Raw genomic sequence first — 16,125 nt, forward strand, 5'->3', positions numbered from 1 at the left:
AATACATATTCATGGCCTATTTACACTGATAATTACGACTTACTTTATAAAGATTTGACAAGATATGGAATAGAATAAATAGGTCGTATTATAAGAGAGCAAAATTGTATTTTATAGAATTTTAATAGAATAAAGCTTTTCGGGTTAACTAGAGACAAATATGTATGTGAAATCGTTTACTAACCAGTTACATATTAAATTATATTTATACATAATGTAAATTATAGTGGATTAGTATTATCACAGAATTATTTATTAAGAAACAATAAACTTTAGCAATATATTAATCGATTTTTTTTATTAATTTCAGTTAAAATAAATTTACTATGTTTACACACATATACACATAAATTTTCTACACCTTATTAGTATTAAAACAAATATTATAAAGAAAATAAAGGTTTGATTCTTTGTAAATATAAAAAAAAAAACTTAATCGATTTTAAAAATAAAAAGAAGGATCCGGGACAAGTCGCTAGTAAATTAAAACGTAACTGTAATAAGTATTTTATATTTTGCTTTATTTATAATTTTTTTGGATATAAATTTACATGAATGATGGCACAGGATAAATTGCACACATTGTTATTAAAAACTGATTTGAATGTTAAATTTCCGTATATAAACGACCCTCCGTAGTAATTCTGCGCAATTTTTTCAATATCCGCTGCAAAGAAGTAACGACCCTATAATAAAAATAAAATAAAGTAAGTAATTTAAATCATAAGTTTTTAAATATTATTTCTTTTAGCCTTCAGCAGTAAACAGATAAATGGCTGAAATAATAATGATTAATTTTTAAAATTTAAATATTTCATAGTATTTTAATTTAAGCCTTTTATCATCACCAACTTAGACCCGGAGGTGTTTGTATGAGAGACTTAAATTTTTTATCCTTTTTTTTTCTTGGAAATAGTACATTACTGCAGCGGCCAGCAACTGATGCATTGATGGACGAACGTGCAAATGTGGGCCGAGGTGTAGCTGAGGCACACATACGTGAGTCCATCAATGCCTAGTTGTCGCCAAGGCTTGTATAGTACTTTTCTGAAACAATGCACGGAAATCAAAAACACAATTTTACTTTTTAAGTTCAATGACGAATAACGAACAATAATAATTTTTCATGCGCCATAATGTTCCTTTGTTTTTTTTTTTAATTAAACAGCTTTCTTGCAAGCATTCTATTTGCAGTTCGAAATTTAAATAAAACCTTTTATTAGTTACTAGTGATGATGGTGTTGTAATTATTTGCTACACTTTTAAGTTTACTAATATTTACTACTATTTTTACTAATCATCATCGTCATCATATCAGCTTTTAACTGTCCACTGCTAAACGTAAGCCTCCCCTAGGGGAGTTTTGCCAGTAGCTGCCACGCTTGGCAGGTGAATTGGCAACCCCAGTTAGGCTTTAGAGATGTTTTAAAAAGGTTGCTGCTGCCTATCCCTCGCCTTCCCTTAGTCGCCTCTTACGACTCCCACATGAAAGGAAAGAGTAGCCTATTCCAATTTTTACTTATTGGTACTTATCACATGGTGAAAGATGACTGCAGGTACAAGTGTTATCTATAACCTATTTTACATACCTTCTGAATGATACATTCACGTGTAACATTGAAAAATGATTCCAAGAGAGGCCTCAGATAGAGATGTTCGCACATTTTATTTGTTTGCAGTCTGAACATCACCTTATCATTCGATGACATTATGATTTTAACCTGAAATTGTATTTGTTAAAATTAAAAAAATTGTTTAAATTTATTTGTTAGAAATATATTGTTCTTAGGGGATAGACACACTGTTAAATAAAGGTAGCCAACTATTAGAGTAAATGTTATTCCTTAATCATACAAGATATAATATTAGAATAGTAAGTCGTTATTCTTTTTTACAGTAATATAATTTAGCGAAAGAGTTTATTTCTTTGAATAATAATTATTTTTGAGGGTATTTTGATAAAATATTTTTTTTTATACCACGAAAGTAGCAAACAAGTATACAGCCTGTCTGATGGTAAACGGTTACTGTAGCCTATGGACGACTGCAACACTAGGGATGTCACGTGCGTGCGTTAGTTCGGAGAGATTTCGAGAAATTTTTACGTTGTGACGGCTGCTATGAAGATACAATCAAGGTAGAAAATTTTCTATGTATAAATAGATGTACATATAGCGCAAGAGGTATGATTTATCAACATTATATGACAAAATTTTACTGAACTAGGTATTATTTTGTGAAAGTCTATAATTGGGTATTTGATTAGAATTATTTTAATTCTGCTACCATTAGTACGCTCGCGCCAACGCTCGAAGATTGACTACTATTCTTATTACCAAGAGTTCTACAACCTGCCATATGAGCCTTTGATTTTCGACTGCCATTTTGTCCATGCACGTTTTGCAATAATTGTTTTACCTCTAAACGAGGTATTTTCAGGGAAATAAATTATATGAAAATTTCAACCAACCATTAAGTCTGATTGTGTAACAAATATGTAAATCTTCAGACAACTTTACAAATTTACGAAGAAACTAATTCGACTTCTGCAGCTTTGTGTTTATGTCAAGGTTCCAGGTTCGACTTCTAAACAGGTTACTTGACTAGTTTCTCATAAATATAGAGTTGTAGCTTCAGGATCAGGTAATTGGTATGATAGTGTTACATTTACAAACCTTTGTAAATGTAACACTATCATTACCTACATTTGTAAATAGTAAATTATTAGACTATAGATTTAGAACTAAAAAATAAATAAATATTACGATGTCTACTTACTTTCAGAGATGGTACACTTTCCGTTATATTTGATTCGAAAGTCAAATATGTTTCGTTTACTAAACGATAACTCCATACGCTACAATTTTTACTTTTAGGACCTTTACACATGTTAAATTTGGTTATAGCTATGCCAAATTTTCCCTAAAAATAAAGAATTAGGTTAAACCTTTGCAATACAATAAACTGTTAACTGTATTCTTTGAGAATCTTAAATTTCTTATAATATAATATTATTATATTGTTAAACAAATTTTCTTTGTTTCAGAAAAATAATCCCGTTTTGTTTTTGTTTGCTTTTTTGCGTGTTTCAAAAATTTATAACCAGAAAAATGCCTATATTTTCATAATATTCCATAAACTTACATAATTATTTTCAGAAGTCGAAATATTATTAATTATAAAAATGAAGACACAAAAAATAGCAATTCTATAGAACATGTTTAAGAATATGTGTTTTGAGTATAACACAAAACTATTTTGAATATTATTTTCCAAACGTTTTGAAGTAAGTACCTATATCCGCCAATTAAAAGGTTATGGGTTATTACCCGAATATAAATACGATCATTTATTATAAATAATTGAGTATGTTTATTTTGATAGATGGAATTAAATATATTACCTAAATACAGACAATAAAGTTTGTGCTGAATTTTTTTAAATACTATATAGCTATCACTATATGTTTCCTATAGTACACTACTGTAGCGGCCAGCAACTGAGGCATTGATGGACGAACGTGCAAATGTGGGCCGAGGCGTAGCCGAGGCACACATACGTGAGTCCATCAATGCCTAGTTGTGGCCAAGGCTTGTATAGTACTTTTCTCAAACAATGCGCGGAAATCAAAAACACAATTTTACTTTTTAAGTTTAATAACGAACAAAAATAATTTTTCACGCGCCATAATGTTCCTTTGTTTTTTTTTTCAATAGATAGCTTTCTGTTTGCAAGCCAGTTCGAAATTGAAATAAAACCTTTTATTAGTTATCTTCTTGGTAGTCATGTTTCGAAGTAAAAGGTCATTCCATTTTTAAATTACAGGACAGATTTGAGTTTACATAGTAATTTATCTGGCTGCAAAACATGACAGATATGGATTTTCATACAACATTTGCCGGCCTCTGCCCGTATGTATCTGGCCATTACGGCAATTTTGATTTATCTTGAAGAAGATTGTCAAAATAATGCTCACATTTCCAAGCATGTTTGAGAAAAAAACATTAAATTGTAAGTTAATAACAAATAAAAAATAAGCTTACAGGCGTATATTGTGACGGTCTTTAACTACAACCTTAAACTCGATTAGTTCTGTTTATTCTTAATCTATGTGCAATATTATAGTAGTTCTGTAGATAAGGAATAAGTATAATTGATCTTTGTTGATCTTTATACCCACTATATTTTGTTATCTGTTACATCTAACCTACAATATTGTTTATAAATATTTTATTATGAAATTTTTACATTCAAATTGTCCAAACGAGACTTAAATACATTAAATACTTGGATTATAAATACAAATGATCAAAAGATACGTTAGTATAGTATTAAAGTTATTTGGTTTAGGAATGGTGATAGGGACTGGTGGTCTTTGGGCAGGGGCGGCAGTGAAAACCAGATCTAAATACAGAGACGAGCAAACTTTAGTTGGAGGTGCTATATGGAGTCAAACAATTATACCTATTGGATTTATGATATCTAAGATAGCTAAAGAGGAATTGGATAAGTTCGTCCAAGCTTACTTTTTGGTGTCGGGCGTAATTATTTTAGTATCTACAGGAGCATTTTTGGTAAGTATATTCATTTGTAGGTATTTGTGGACTATAAGTGTGTTTTGTTTCATTAGTCTCCTCTTACGACATCTTGAGCATGATGAAGTAGTGACATATTGTATTCGTCACTCTACGGAATTAAGCCTGCCTGCCAAGAGGGTTTTGCTAGTAGTTGCCACAACTACTAGCAAAACCCCCCTAAGGGGGAGGCTTATGTTCAGCAGTGGACAGTTAAAGGCTGATATGGTGATGATGATGATGATGATGAGGTTGGTATAATTGTTTTTAGTTGATAATGTATTTTGCAGGATCGATTCATTGAAGATACTTGTAAGAATAAAAATAACATAGATATAATTTTATCAGTTGTTAAGTGTCTACATAGGAGCGAGGAGGGGGGTTTCCCGTAATTGCCACGCTTGACAGGCGGGTTGGCAACCGCAGTTAGGTTTTGGTAACATTTTAAGATGGACTGTGCTGCCCATTTCTCCGCCATTAGATTTTCACTTCTCATGGCACATTTTCTATGAATAGACAACTGACATGAGAAAGAATAACAACTGGGGGCAATCGAAATTACTAGCATATACTTCTTTAAAGAACATATATTTTTTAATGAGTACCGAATTATTTAAATTTTAAGAAAAACTAACTCAGAACACCAATATCCCGTCTAAACTTGATAATATGTCTTATTAGTCAATTTTAGAGGCCCAAAATGTTTTGTAGACTTGTTTTGTAGACTTTTAAACTACGTCCCTTTTGAAAAAAAATCGGATTCACTATCATACTCTTTTAATAGGATGGTTATGTATATATAATAATGTCATAACCATACCTTTTCAGATTTACGGCGAATGTAAAACAATGAAAACATGCGTACGGAGAGAAATAGAATTATCTATAACACAGTTACGAGTTATTGAAACATACGACAGAATATATCTTAGCATAGGAATTTTATGCTTGCTAGCTGGATTGTTGGCTCTGGCAGATTTAGTTATTCTACTTTGTTGACAACATATACACACAGTTATCTAAAATTGATGATATTTTTTCGAATAGGTAATAATCCTTGCTTTAGTTTCAGATGTTTTTAATCGGTAATCAATGTAATAACAATATATATATATATATAATATATATATATATATATATATATATATATATATATATATATATATATATATATATATATATATATATATATATATATATATATATATATATATATATATATATATATTACAAGCATTAATATATAAGTAGGTACTTTTATATGCAATCGACAACAGATTTTTTTTTATACCACGATGGTGGCTAAGAAGCATACAACCCTTCTGATGGTAAATGGTTACTGTAACCTATGGACGCCTGCATAGGTTAGACTAGGGGTGTCACGTGGGCCCCCGGGATCCCAACACTAAGGCACGGTAAGTGTGGTGGTTTTTAGCCGGTAGGAGGGCTCCCCCGGATGTGTGGGTCTGCATGGCATCCCAAAAAAAAGGGGTGTCACGTGCGCATTAATTACCCTGAAGAAACCTTAATATACCTTTTTTGAAAACCCCCATACCTTAATTTAAAATTCTTCAACCCACTATTGACGGTTAGTTAGGAATCTTCTAACTAACATGGATATAATTTTACAGAAGTCACAGAAAACTTCCTATTACTGAATTGATTTTTAATACAATGATACCAAAATATAAAGTAGTAATGGTTTAATGTAAATTTTTACATCAACACACTTAATATAATGATGTAAATATTAGTTATCCATTTAGGAGATAGGCAAGTTAGCAAAAATTGCATTTTTTTTTAATGTTTTTAATTCTATTCATATAACCACAATGTCTTAGTTTGTTAACTAAGACATATTGTGGTTATATGAAAATGCATTTCTATATGCTGCCTAAACGCATTTTTTTTTTATTGGAAAACATACATCCTTATTAATATTATAAATGTGAAAGTGAGTTTTTGTTTACTTGTTATTTCTTGGCTCCTTAACGGTTTAACCGATTACTATGTTTGGTATATGGTTGCCACGAGATGGAGAACGATATAGGTTAGTTTTTATCCCGATTAGTTAACATATTTCGGTCACAGGTAAATGTTAGCTGATATATTCATTTGAACCATTTATAAAAGGTTTAATATTTGATTTTTTAATCAATCTATTTTTAAATTGTAGCTACTATGTGAAGTTTGATGATAGGAATTAATATTTTGATACTTTTAGTATGCATCCACATGATAATATGAAGTCAAAGTTACTACTTTCCATCACGCTGGCCGTCAGCTTGTTTACTAAGTATAATAAAAAAGTCTATATAACAAAACTTTTGCTTGACATTATTTTGAATAGCAGAGTGAGATATTATTTTATAACAATCCATTTTGGGGGGAAAGGGATTGTTAGTAATGGAGACTGAGAATCCCATTGCTAGCAATATACCCAACCAGGTCGACCTCCTCGCGGTTCTCCCTAGAAACTATCATGGTTAATTTCTGATGAATTCATCATGATGGGCTAACTGGCCTGTTTTCATTCTCATCGATCACCGTTCACTGTTGCTCCGCCAGCGTATCCCGTTAGCGCAGACGGGGTTACCATACTATTTTCATCGATAAAAAAAAAACAATCCATTTTGTCTTATAGATATATATTATAATTATTATCAACTCAGAGATATTATGATTTATTGCTGTATATTTATATTTTCAGACATTTGATGCTACGAATAATATTTGTTCAACACCGAGTACTGTTGGGTCGGCCATAAATAAAGAGTGGTACTCATGAATGCATTTATCAATATATTGTTTCACTCAATTATCACTAATCGAAAATCAATTTTCAATAGATTTTAAAAAAATAAGGTTCTCAAGTTCGTTGTATTTTTTTACGTTTGTTGTCTCATAACTCTGTCGGTTGTAAACCGATTTGGATTTTTTTTTGTCTGAAAAGATATACTTACAGATTGGTCTCATAATTTTTTTATCAAAATTGGTTCTTCAGTAATTTAATTATATAACTGGTTTTATCATGATTGAAGACGATTTTTTTTTGGGAACATAACCTTAAATTATAATAATTCTTTTTACAATATAGGGTTTTATATTTGTGTCATCGTCGTCATCATTATCATGATCTTGACACAAATGGTTTTACATCTGTGTACCCAATATTAATTTTGTCCTTAATAATATAATTATGAAATTGATTCTTTTTTTTATGAATTGTTTTACTAATAATTATAATCTTACTACTAATATATTGTAAATTGTAACTAGAAGATGTCTGTACATAGGAAATATTTAAGAATAATTAGTATAAATGGTCTCAATAAGACTAATGGATATCAAAACAATAATTTATAAAAAAAATTGTTTGTCTAACTGTGTGTAACGTTTGTTGAAGCATCATACAAAAACTGCTGCACCAAATTGGACGCGGTTTTCACAGTTGTATTTCTAAAGGTCAAACCTAAAAATGTGTTTTATCTAAATACACTATTTAGAAGTGGTCTATTTAATTGATTTTCATACTTCTAAAAATTACGCATATGATGTAGTGGACAGAAAATTAGTCTAAACTGATATAATAAAGCAAAATTGTTTGTTTGATGGAGTCAATCTATGAAACTGTCAATTGGCTTTCAAAAAATATTTCTGCATTGAATAGATCATTTCTTCTTATATAACTTATATAGATGATTCAATATTATGATACAATTATGGACGAAATCGCGAGGTATAGCTAGTTTTAGTCTATTAATTAATATCTTTATTTATTTTATATTTCTATCCATTTATTTATATAGAGGATATAATGAATTAATAACGTTCCATTACTAGATATAGATCTTCCCCATGTATAAGCAGGATTTTACCTTTATATTTAACTATAGTTAAATAATAAACATGTACCTGATACTTTGTAGGGTAGGGTGGAGTCTATATTTAGAAATCCGGGACAAAACTGACTACACTAGGCTTACATGACCAATAACTTACATTATATTGATATATGCTGATAAAAATTTGAAAACGTATTTCAAATAATATTTTTACATATGAACGTATTTAAAATATGAATAACATTGTTTGCTATTACAGGTTTATGATTGGTTTATAATGGGTTCATGGACCATTTATATCAGAAATATAGTTATGCGTTTATGAATATAGATTTTTATAAACACGTCATTTCCTTGTCGTAGAAGGCTTGTATTGGGTTGATAATTTTTATGAGTAAAACAATTTTTTTTATACCAATGAGGTGACAAACAAGCATACGGCCCACCTGATAATAAGCGGTTACCGAAGCGTATAAAAGTCTGCAATACTTCCTGCCCCTGCCCCTGCCCCTCGGGCATTATTCGCGTGTTGCCGACCCTAAATAAACTATTTCTATTTTTAAAAAACTCCATACTGTAGTTTCTTGAAAAAGCCTCGTCAGGAAAAAAGACTCGACCTCATTTCATAACTTGAGCGTTCGTGAGAAAGACTAATCTAAAAGTTATTTATATAAATAAACCCATTTTTAAAAAGTAAAAGTAAAATATTTGTTCTAAATTTAAAATGTAGGTAGAAGAATTTTGTTCCATTGCCTTTTTACAACATTATAGTAGATATACACTCCTCGCAAAAATTAAGGGAATATAAAAATTTTTGAAATTTTTGGGTGATTTTCAACAGGCTGTATTTCAGTGAAAAATAATCGTACAGGAAATTTAAAAAAAGGGTTTTGAAGCTTGAAAACTCTAGTTTTCAGATTTTTTGGTGAAAAAATTTTTTGAGCTCCGGTTTCCATGCAATTCTTAAACAAAGCTGAAAATATTTTTTTTAAAAATTTTCTAGGTTTCGTTTTTCACTCTATGGGCATGGAAAAATTTTTTCGAACTCCATTGTATAGGTCTCTTAGCGTGTTTATTCAGCTTCAAAAATCGCTTTGGATGGCTCAATTACGACCATTTGTCTCCGAGATATCGAACTTTGAATGCAAAAGCATCCTTTTCCATTCAACTGCTAATATCTCTGGAACTACTGGTCGCACAGCAAGCGGGCGCCGAGTTTCTTTATTTGCATAAAATTTCCAATTAAGCACAGTCAAGAGTTAGTGAAGAAAAAAATTTTTTCCACCTCTAACATTGAATTGAAAAAAGTGGAAAAAAGTGACTTTTTCTCCTTTTTTGGTTACTTGGCTGTATCTTCGCTAATATGGGCGGGAAAGCTAAGGTTTGAGGAAAATTTTACAGTCTATTGTTCCTTAAAGAACCCCTAAATGGAGCGATCGGTTCAACGGTTTTCCCGGACCAATTGATTGAAATTTTGGAAAAAATAAGGGAACAAGGTTTTTGTCCCTTAAACTCACCCTAATCCATTAAAAAATCAATAATTTCATTTGTTTTTCACTTTTTACTCATTTTTTTGTTTTTTAAAAATTCATTATCAAAAAAAAAATCGAAAAAAATCAAGAAAATTTTTAAGAAAAATTTTTTTTTGAAAAGTCGAAAAAAGTTTACAAAAAAATTTTTTTTTCGTTTTTAAGGAAATCAAAGTTTTTGACAAAAACTTTGATTGATGATCGATTTACCGCCGGCATTAGTGTTACCCAAAGCATACCACGTGGAGAAACACACACACACACACACTTTAGAAAATGAGTTTGGAGTCATTAAATACTGCGGAGCTGACGAACCACGGGGTCTCATTTCTTCTAAAAATTACTTACACAACACTAACACACACACTCTTCAGAAAATGAGTTTGGAGTCACGAAATACTGCGGAGCTGACGAACCACAGGGTCTCATTTTTTCTGAAGAATCCCATATCATAAACACGTGCGTAAGCACAAAAGAAGCGTAAATCCGACCGTGCAACCTCCACGTGGTATGCTTTGGGTAACGCTAATGCCGGCGGTAAATCGATCATCAATCAAAGTTTTTGTCAAAAACTTTGATTTCCTTAAAAACGAAAAAAAAATTTTTTGTAAACTTTTTTCGACTTTTGAAAAAAAAAATTTTCTTAAAAATTTTCTTGATTTTTTTCGATTTTTTTTTTGATAATGAATTTTTAAAAAACAAAAAATTGAGTAAAAAGTGAAAAACAAATGAAATTATTTATTTTTGAATGGATTAGGTTGAGTTTAAGGGACAAAAACCTTGTTCCCTTATTTTTTCCAAAATTTCAATCAATTGGTCCGGGAAAAACCGTTGAACCAATCGCTCCAGGGATTTAGGGGGTTCTTTAAGGAACAATAGACTGTAAAATTTTCCTCAAACCTTAGCTTTCCCGCCCATATTAGCGAAGATACAGCCAATAACCAAAAAAGGAGAAAAAGTCACTTTTTTCCACTTTTTTCAATTCAATGTTAGAGGTGGAAAAAAATTTTTTCTTCACTAACTCTTGACTGTGCTTAATTGGAAATTTTATGCAGATAAAGAAACTCGGCGCCCGCTTGCTGTGCGACCAGTAGTTCCAGAGATATTAGCAGTTGAATGGAAAAGGATGCTTTTGCATTCAAAGTTCGATATCTCGGAGACAAATGGTCGTAATTGAGCCATCCAAAGCGATTTTTGAAGCTGAATAAACACGCTAAGAGACCTATACAATGGAGTAGCTCGAAAAAATTTTTCCATGCCCATAGAGTGAAAAACGAAACCTAGAAAATTTAGAAAAAAATTATTTTCAGCTTTGTTTAAGAATTGCATGGAAACCGGAGCTCAAAAAATTTTTTCACCAAAAAATCTGAAAACTAGAGTTTTCAAGCTTCAAAACTCTTTTTTTAAATTTCCTGTACGATTATTTTTCACTGAAATGCAGCCTGTTGAAAATCACCCAAAAATTTCAAAAATTTTTATGTTCCCTTAATTTTTGCGAGGAGTGTAGAAAATTTAAAATATAACTTTTACAAAGTTATTATACAAATATTAAACGTATTATTTATAATTTAAAATGTAAGGTCTTTTAATTGTAAAGTCATTTACATTTGTTTATTTATAAAACAAATTTCAAATTACGTGTTTCGTCTTCAGTGAGTACTAGGCTTAATTTTGGTATTCTTTAAATAAAATTTCATTGTAATGCCATACTATTTCAATAGTACGATTGTTGATGACCAAGTGACTTCTTTTTCGGTTATAGTTCTAACAAATAAAAAGTAAAAAAATGGCTCTTGGATTGTAAGTACTCTTTCAACATATTAATACAAGAAAAATTAAACAATTAAATAGATAAATTTCTTTTATATTCACATGGCAATGACAAACAAGTTTTATAGAAAATGAGGGTAGGTGCCCTCAAAAATTACATCGTAAATAAAGTACTGCCTATAGCATTATTTACAATGTAATTTTTGAGAAAAACATAAGAGAAAATATTGCAATTTCGCGGTGTCGTACGCGCAATAATTTTTTATATTCACTCTGTGGAATAAAATATTTTACCAGAATAAAAATATTCAAATTTGCAGCAAATTTTGTCAAAATCTTTCCAGTAGTTTTCATGTTATTCATTATGATCTCTTAAGTTATATTAGACTATATGTGCAGTCAAATATAACTTTAAAAAATCTGACTTTATTTTCTTGATTAATTCAGGATTGAACCAATAAGAGAAGTAAACCATTTCGATTAAAAATAGAATTCTCAAATCGGTTCATAAGTGATAAAAATATAGTGAACCTCTTTCTTTTTTATTCTTGCTACCCTTATCCGAATTATTATTTGTGGTTGGCGTAATATGTTTTTATCCATATTACAAAAAGATTTGGCTTAGTTTGACGACCGGCCGCTTGCCTGACGTCAACCTTCTTTGGGAGTGCATTTGTTGGTGGTTTCCGCCACCTACGGTATGGCGGAAAGGATTGAGGAAAAAAGGAAGGGAACGTTGGAAATGCGTAAAGGAAATTGGTAAATAAGAGGAATAAGAGATTTATGTGGGAAAGGAAATGGAGGGGCACTGCAGTCGTGGAAAGGACTGAGACACTCTAGTGGCTTGGGAGGCTGGGGTTGCATACCCGTATCTGATTGATTCTAGAATAAGGGCTTAATCTAAAATCAGTCAGATTTCTAGAGAAGGATACCCCTGATACTAGTGAACCTGTTGCTTTATTAGTTGCAAATTAGAGCATATTAATAAAATTTATTTTCTTTCAGCATACTTATTACTGGATTGTTAGCTTTTGGTGCTTATTGGACGACAAAGTACCTAATGAATATGCCTGAAGCAACTATACTTGTTACAAATTCAACCAGTACGATGATGCCGGCAAAATTGTAGCGATATTGACTTCATAAATGACGTTATAACGTGCATAGCTACTATAAAGTTTGTATGAGACAAAGGACAATGTAGGTAACTTAAGTATTGTAAAAATGTTGGAACCATTTATTATATGACTTCAACCACTTCAAATGTAATTATTTTGTATTTTAGCCCTATAAAATGGTTGTGAAAAAGTTGTAAAATAATAAATTTGTATAAAGAAATTATAATATTATTAACATAAATTATTAATATGCATTTTTTTAAGATAAAATAATTATAATTTTGATAAATACTGGTATTTTTCTTTACTCGGAAATTGCAATACTATACTCTCTTCATTTGGAGACACTTGTATTATGACAAGTTAAAATACAACTTAACCGTGTATCAAATTTCTTGCAAATTCGTTCAGTAGTTTTTGCTTTCATCCATTCATTATTACTTAACTAACTTGAACTTTGATGGGGGAAAGGAATTACTAGTAAAGTCGAGGTTAGTCTCCATTGCTATTAATGTACCCTATCAGATCCATTTCCACTAGGTTCTCCCTGGAAACTATTGAGTTTAATTTATCATTGAACTTGTCACGATGGGCTAACCGACCTGCCTTTTCATCCTCACTGGTGTCTCATTCTTCACTGGTGCCCCGTTAGTGTATATCCATAGTGCAGGGGAGTTACCATGTCATTATCATCCAATAAAAAAACAAACTTTAACTTTCGTATTTATTTTATTAATAGGATTATACCTGTAGATAGATAGGTAGTTACCTAAGGTACACAAACACACAATGTTGCTATAACGTCACCCGACGATAACATTTACTTTCTGAGGTCATTCGCAATGCAAATTTATTTTGTTACCAATTGGCAAATTACGGAATTTTTTATTTCGAATAGTTACTTTAGTTTTACCGCCGCCTTTAGACATTAATAGCACTACAAACAGCACGTTTTGATGCCCATGGTGTCACTCACGCGTTGCTATTTCTGAGAAATATGGTATTATGGCTATATATTTTGTAATTTTATTGGCATCAAACTGAAATACAGTCATACAAACGCATATGGTCGCGTGGTGCCCGGCATATAATAGGCCGTCCCTTCCTCTCCCGTGGGCGTCGTAGGAGGAGAATAAGGGAGGAAGAGGGATGAGCAACAGCGTCCCTCTTAAAACATCTCCTAAACCTAACTGTGAATGCCAATCCGCCTGCCAAACGTGGCAACTAAACAGTTAAAGGCTGATATGATGATGAGACACATAACTGATTGGCGATAGGTTTAACCTATAATAATATTTTTATTATTGTTTTTTTATTAACTGTTTCGGTTTGAAGGGTGGAATATGGTAGTGAATTTACAGAGTATAGAGGACCACCTGAGTCCTCAGGAATGGCAACGCATGGGGGTATCATAGGCGAAACAGTATACTCTGTTATGTCCATGGTATTGCTCATGTCTATAGGCGACGGTTGCCACTTTCTATCAGGTGAGTCGTCAGCTTGTTTGCAATTCTTAGTAGCATAAAAATGTGTTTAATTGGGACACACAAAGGTTTTATTACTAACTAAATACAAATTCAAAAACTTGTGGCTGTCAACGTTCTAAATTTATTAATGTGTGGACAAGTTTTTAGAATACTTATTGTACTACTTGTATCTCAATTAAATCCATCCATTAAGATGTTTGCATTGAAACAGATTATGTTGTTTTATAACTTTATATTCGTTATAGCTTCATGTTAATTGAAAAAGTATAGTAAATATTTTTATAATACGTGTCCTTTTAAAAATGGCATTTGGAATGTAAGTAAATGTTTTAAAACTTTACTTTTAAATATCCATAATATCCGTAATTTTCACCATCGTACAACTAATCACAAACTAAGGTTCCATCCCAACCATTTGAATGAACAGCAGTCTTCCACCGTGTGTTTTTCAAGACAGTTTCTTCCATGTATTCAACCACGCTTTGAAATCAACTTCCAACAGCAGTATTTCCGAACTGATTCGACATCGTAATCTTTAAAGAAAAGAACTTATTCTTTTTGAGGTGCTTGAGAATGGCGGTAGTCTTTTACCATCAGGTTAGTCGCATGTTCGTTTGAATATCTGATTAGACATCGTAAACATTATTTATTTAATTATTTGATCAACTATCGCTTAGTTACAATCTCACAATACGGACACCCAGGAAAGAATCAGTACAATAACAAATACTGTATAACTATAAATAACAATAAGAAAAAATACTATGTAACAAACAAACATAGAATAAGTAAGCAATTAAGTTTATAAAAGTGACAAACGACTATATATTTGGCATAGAGAAGAATAAAAATAGAAGAAATGAGAATTTTAAGATTTTATGTTATTATTATTTGTGTATTTGGGCATTTTATTTTATTCAGACTGGTATGGCAAACACGTTAACTAAGAAAGCTTATTTAGTGGAAAGTAGTAACCATAGCCTATAGACATAAAAAGTATACCCTAAATATCGGAATATAATGTGACACTCATGATACTCCTCAGAGGTTGCTATCCCTAGGGACTAAGTACCCTGTGATTTCACTGTATAGATTCGTCTTAATTGTAAGATTTTTATAGGTATAAAAATTAATATATCACTATCAACTGTCAAACTAATAAAATATTTTAGATGTGGTAAAGGCATATAAATTGCGAACCAATTTTATCTGACCAAGTACGAAAAGCCTTATTTCTGTCTAGCTGAATATAAACTCGAAATTCTAAAATATTTATGTGGTAAAAAGTTTATAAAGGACAGTGTTAACAATTCTATTTTTGAATGGGTCTAGCGCGGTAGGAGTTTGTTATCAAAAATAGCAGTAAGTATTTTAGTAGAAACATAAATTATTGTGTGATGTTTGCGTCTTTCTATTTGTTAGTATGGTATCTAGTGTGTACTATATATGTTTATGTGTCTAGGTATAGTTGTGATTAAAAATGTACGGAATACAACAGGTACATTTTTTGTGAGTTTGTTACAGTCATTTATAGGTAGGTATACACACATTTTGATAAGCCATTCTTAATAAATGTAAATTATCTATCATATGGAAGCATCTCCCAGATGGTAATGCTCTCGAATGTTTGTTGATTGATACATAGAAAATCTAATTCTAGTTTGACCAGCCAATTAGTGTGACTGTATGGCACTTATTATTATTTGTATTATGTTTCTTTTTGTGTAATAATTGAATACCACGTCTATTTTCTATCATGAAGCAGCTGTGCTTGTATGGCTATATTTCGGTTTGGAGGGTAG

General features: G+C 31.2%; 2 protein-coding genes across 4 annotated transcripts; one reads left to right on the top strand and one right to left on the bottom strand.

Annotated features, from left to right (window-relative positions):
• Positions 1-288: 288 nt before the first annotated feature.
• Positions 289-4,072, bottom strand: LOC116412646 (uncharacterized). Its single transcript, XM_031907002.2, has 4 exons — positions 4,044-4,072; positions 2,779-2,922; positions 1,590-1,721; positions 289-686 (listed from the first exon to the last, which is right to left on the bottom strand). Exons 2-4 carry the CDS (start codon positions 2,887-2,889, stop codon positions 525-527), a joined length of 405 nt encoding a protein of 134 aa, XP_031762862.1. The 5' UTR covers positions 2,890-2,922; positions 4,044-4,072; the 3' UTR covers positions 289-524.
• Positions 4,073-4,194: 122 nt separating this feature from the next.
• LOC116412639 (uncharacterized) lies at positions 4,195-13,083 on the top strand. Of its 3 annotated transcripts, none has more exons than XM_031906953.2 (2): positions 4,195-4,574; positions 12,724-13,073. In XM_031906953.2, exons 1-2 carry the CDS (start codon positions 4,305-4,307, stop codon positions 12,790-12,792), a joined length of 339 nt encoding a protein of 112 aa, XP_031762813.2. In that variant the 5' UTR covers positions 4,195-4,304; the 3' UTR covers positions 12,793-13,073. The 3 variants fall into 3 exon arrangements, 2 of the variants coding, with proteins under 2 accessions (XP_031762813.2, XP_031762812.2); XM_031906952.2 differs by lacking the exon at positions 12,724-13,073 and adding an exon at positions 5,403-5,608; XR_004223841.2 differs by lacking the exon at positions 4,195-4,574 and adding an exon at positions 11,600-11,748 and having other exon boundaries at positions 12,724-13,083.
• The last annotated feature ends 3,042 nt before the right edge of the window (positions 13,084-16,125 follow it).

Source organism: Galleria mellonella, unplaced genomic scaffold (genome assembly GCF_026898425.1).
Source record: "Galleria mellonella isolate WM207_F2 unplaced genomic scaffold, CSIRO_AGI_GalMel_v1 utg64, whole genome shotgun sequence".
Classification (NCBI taxonomy): Eukaryota; Metazoa; Arthropoda; class Insecta; order Lepidoptera; family Pyralidae; genus Galleria; species Galleria mellonella.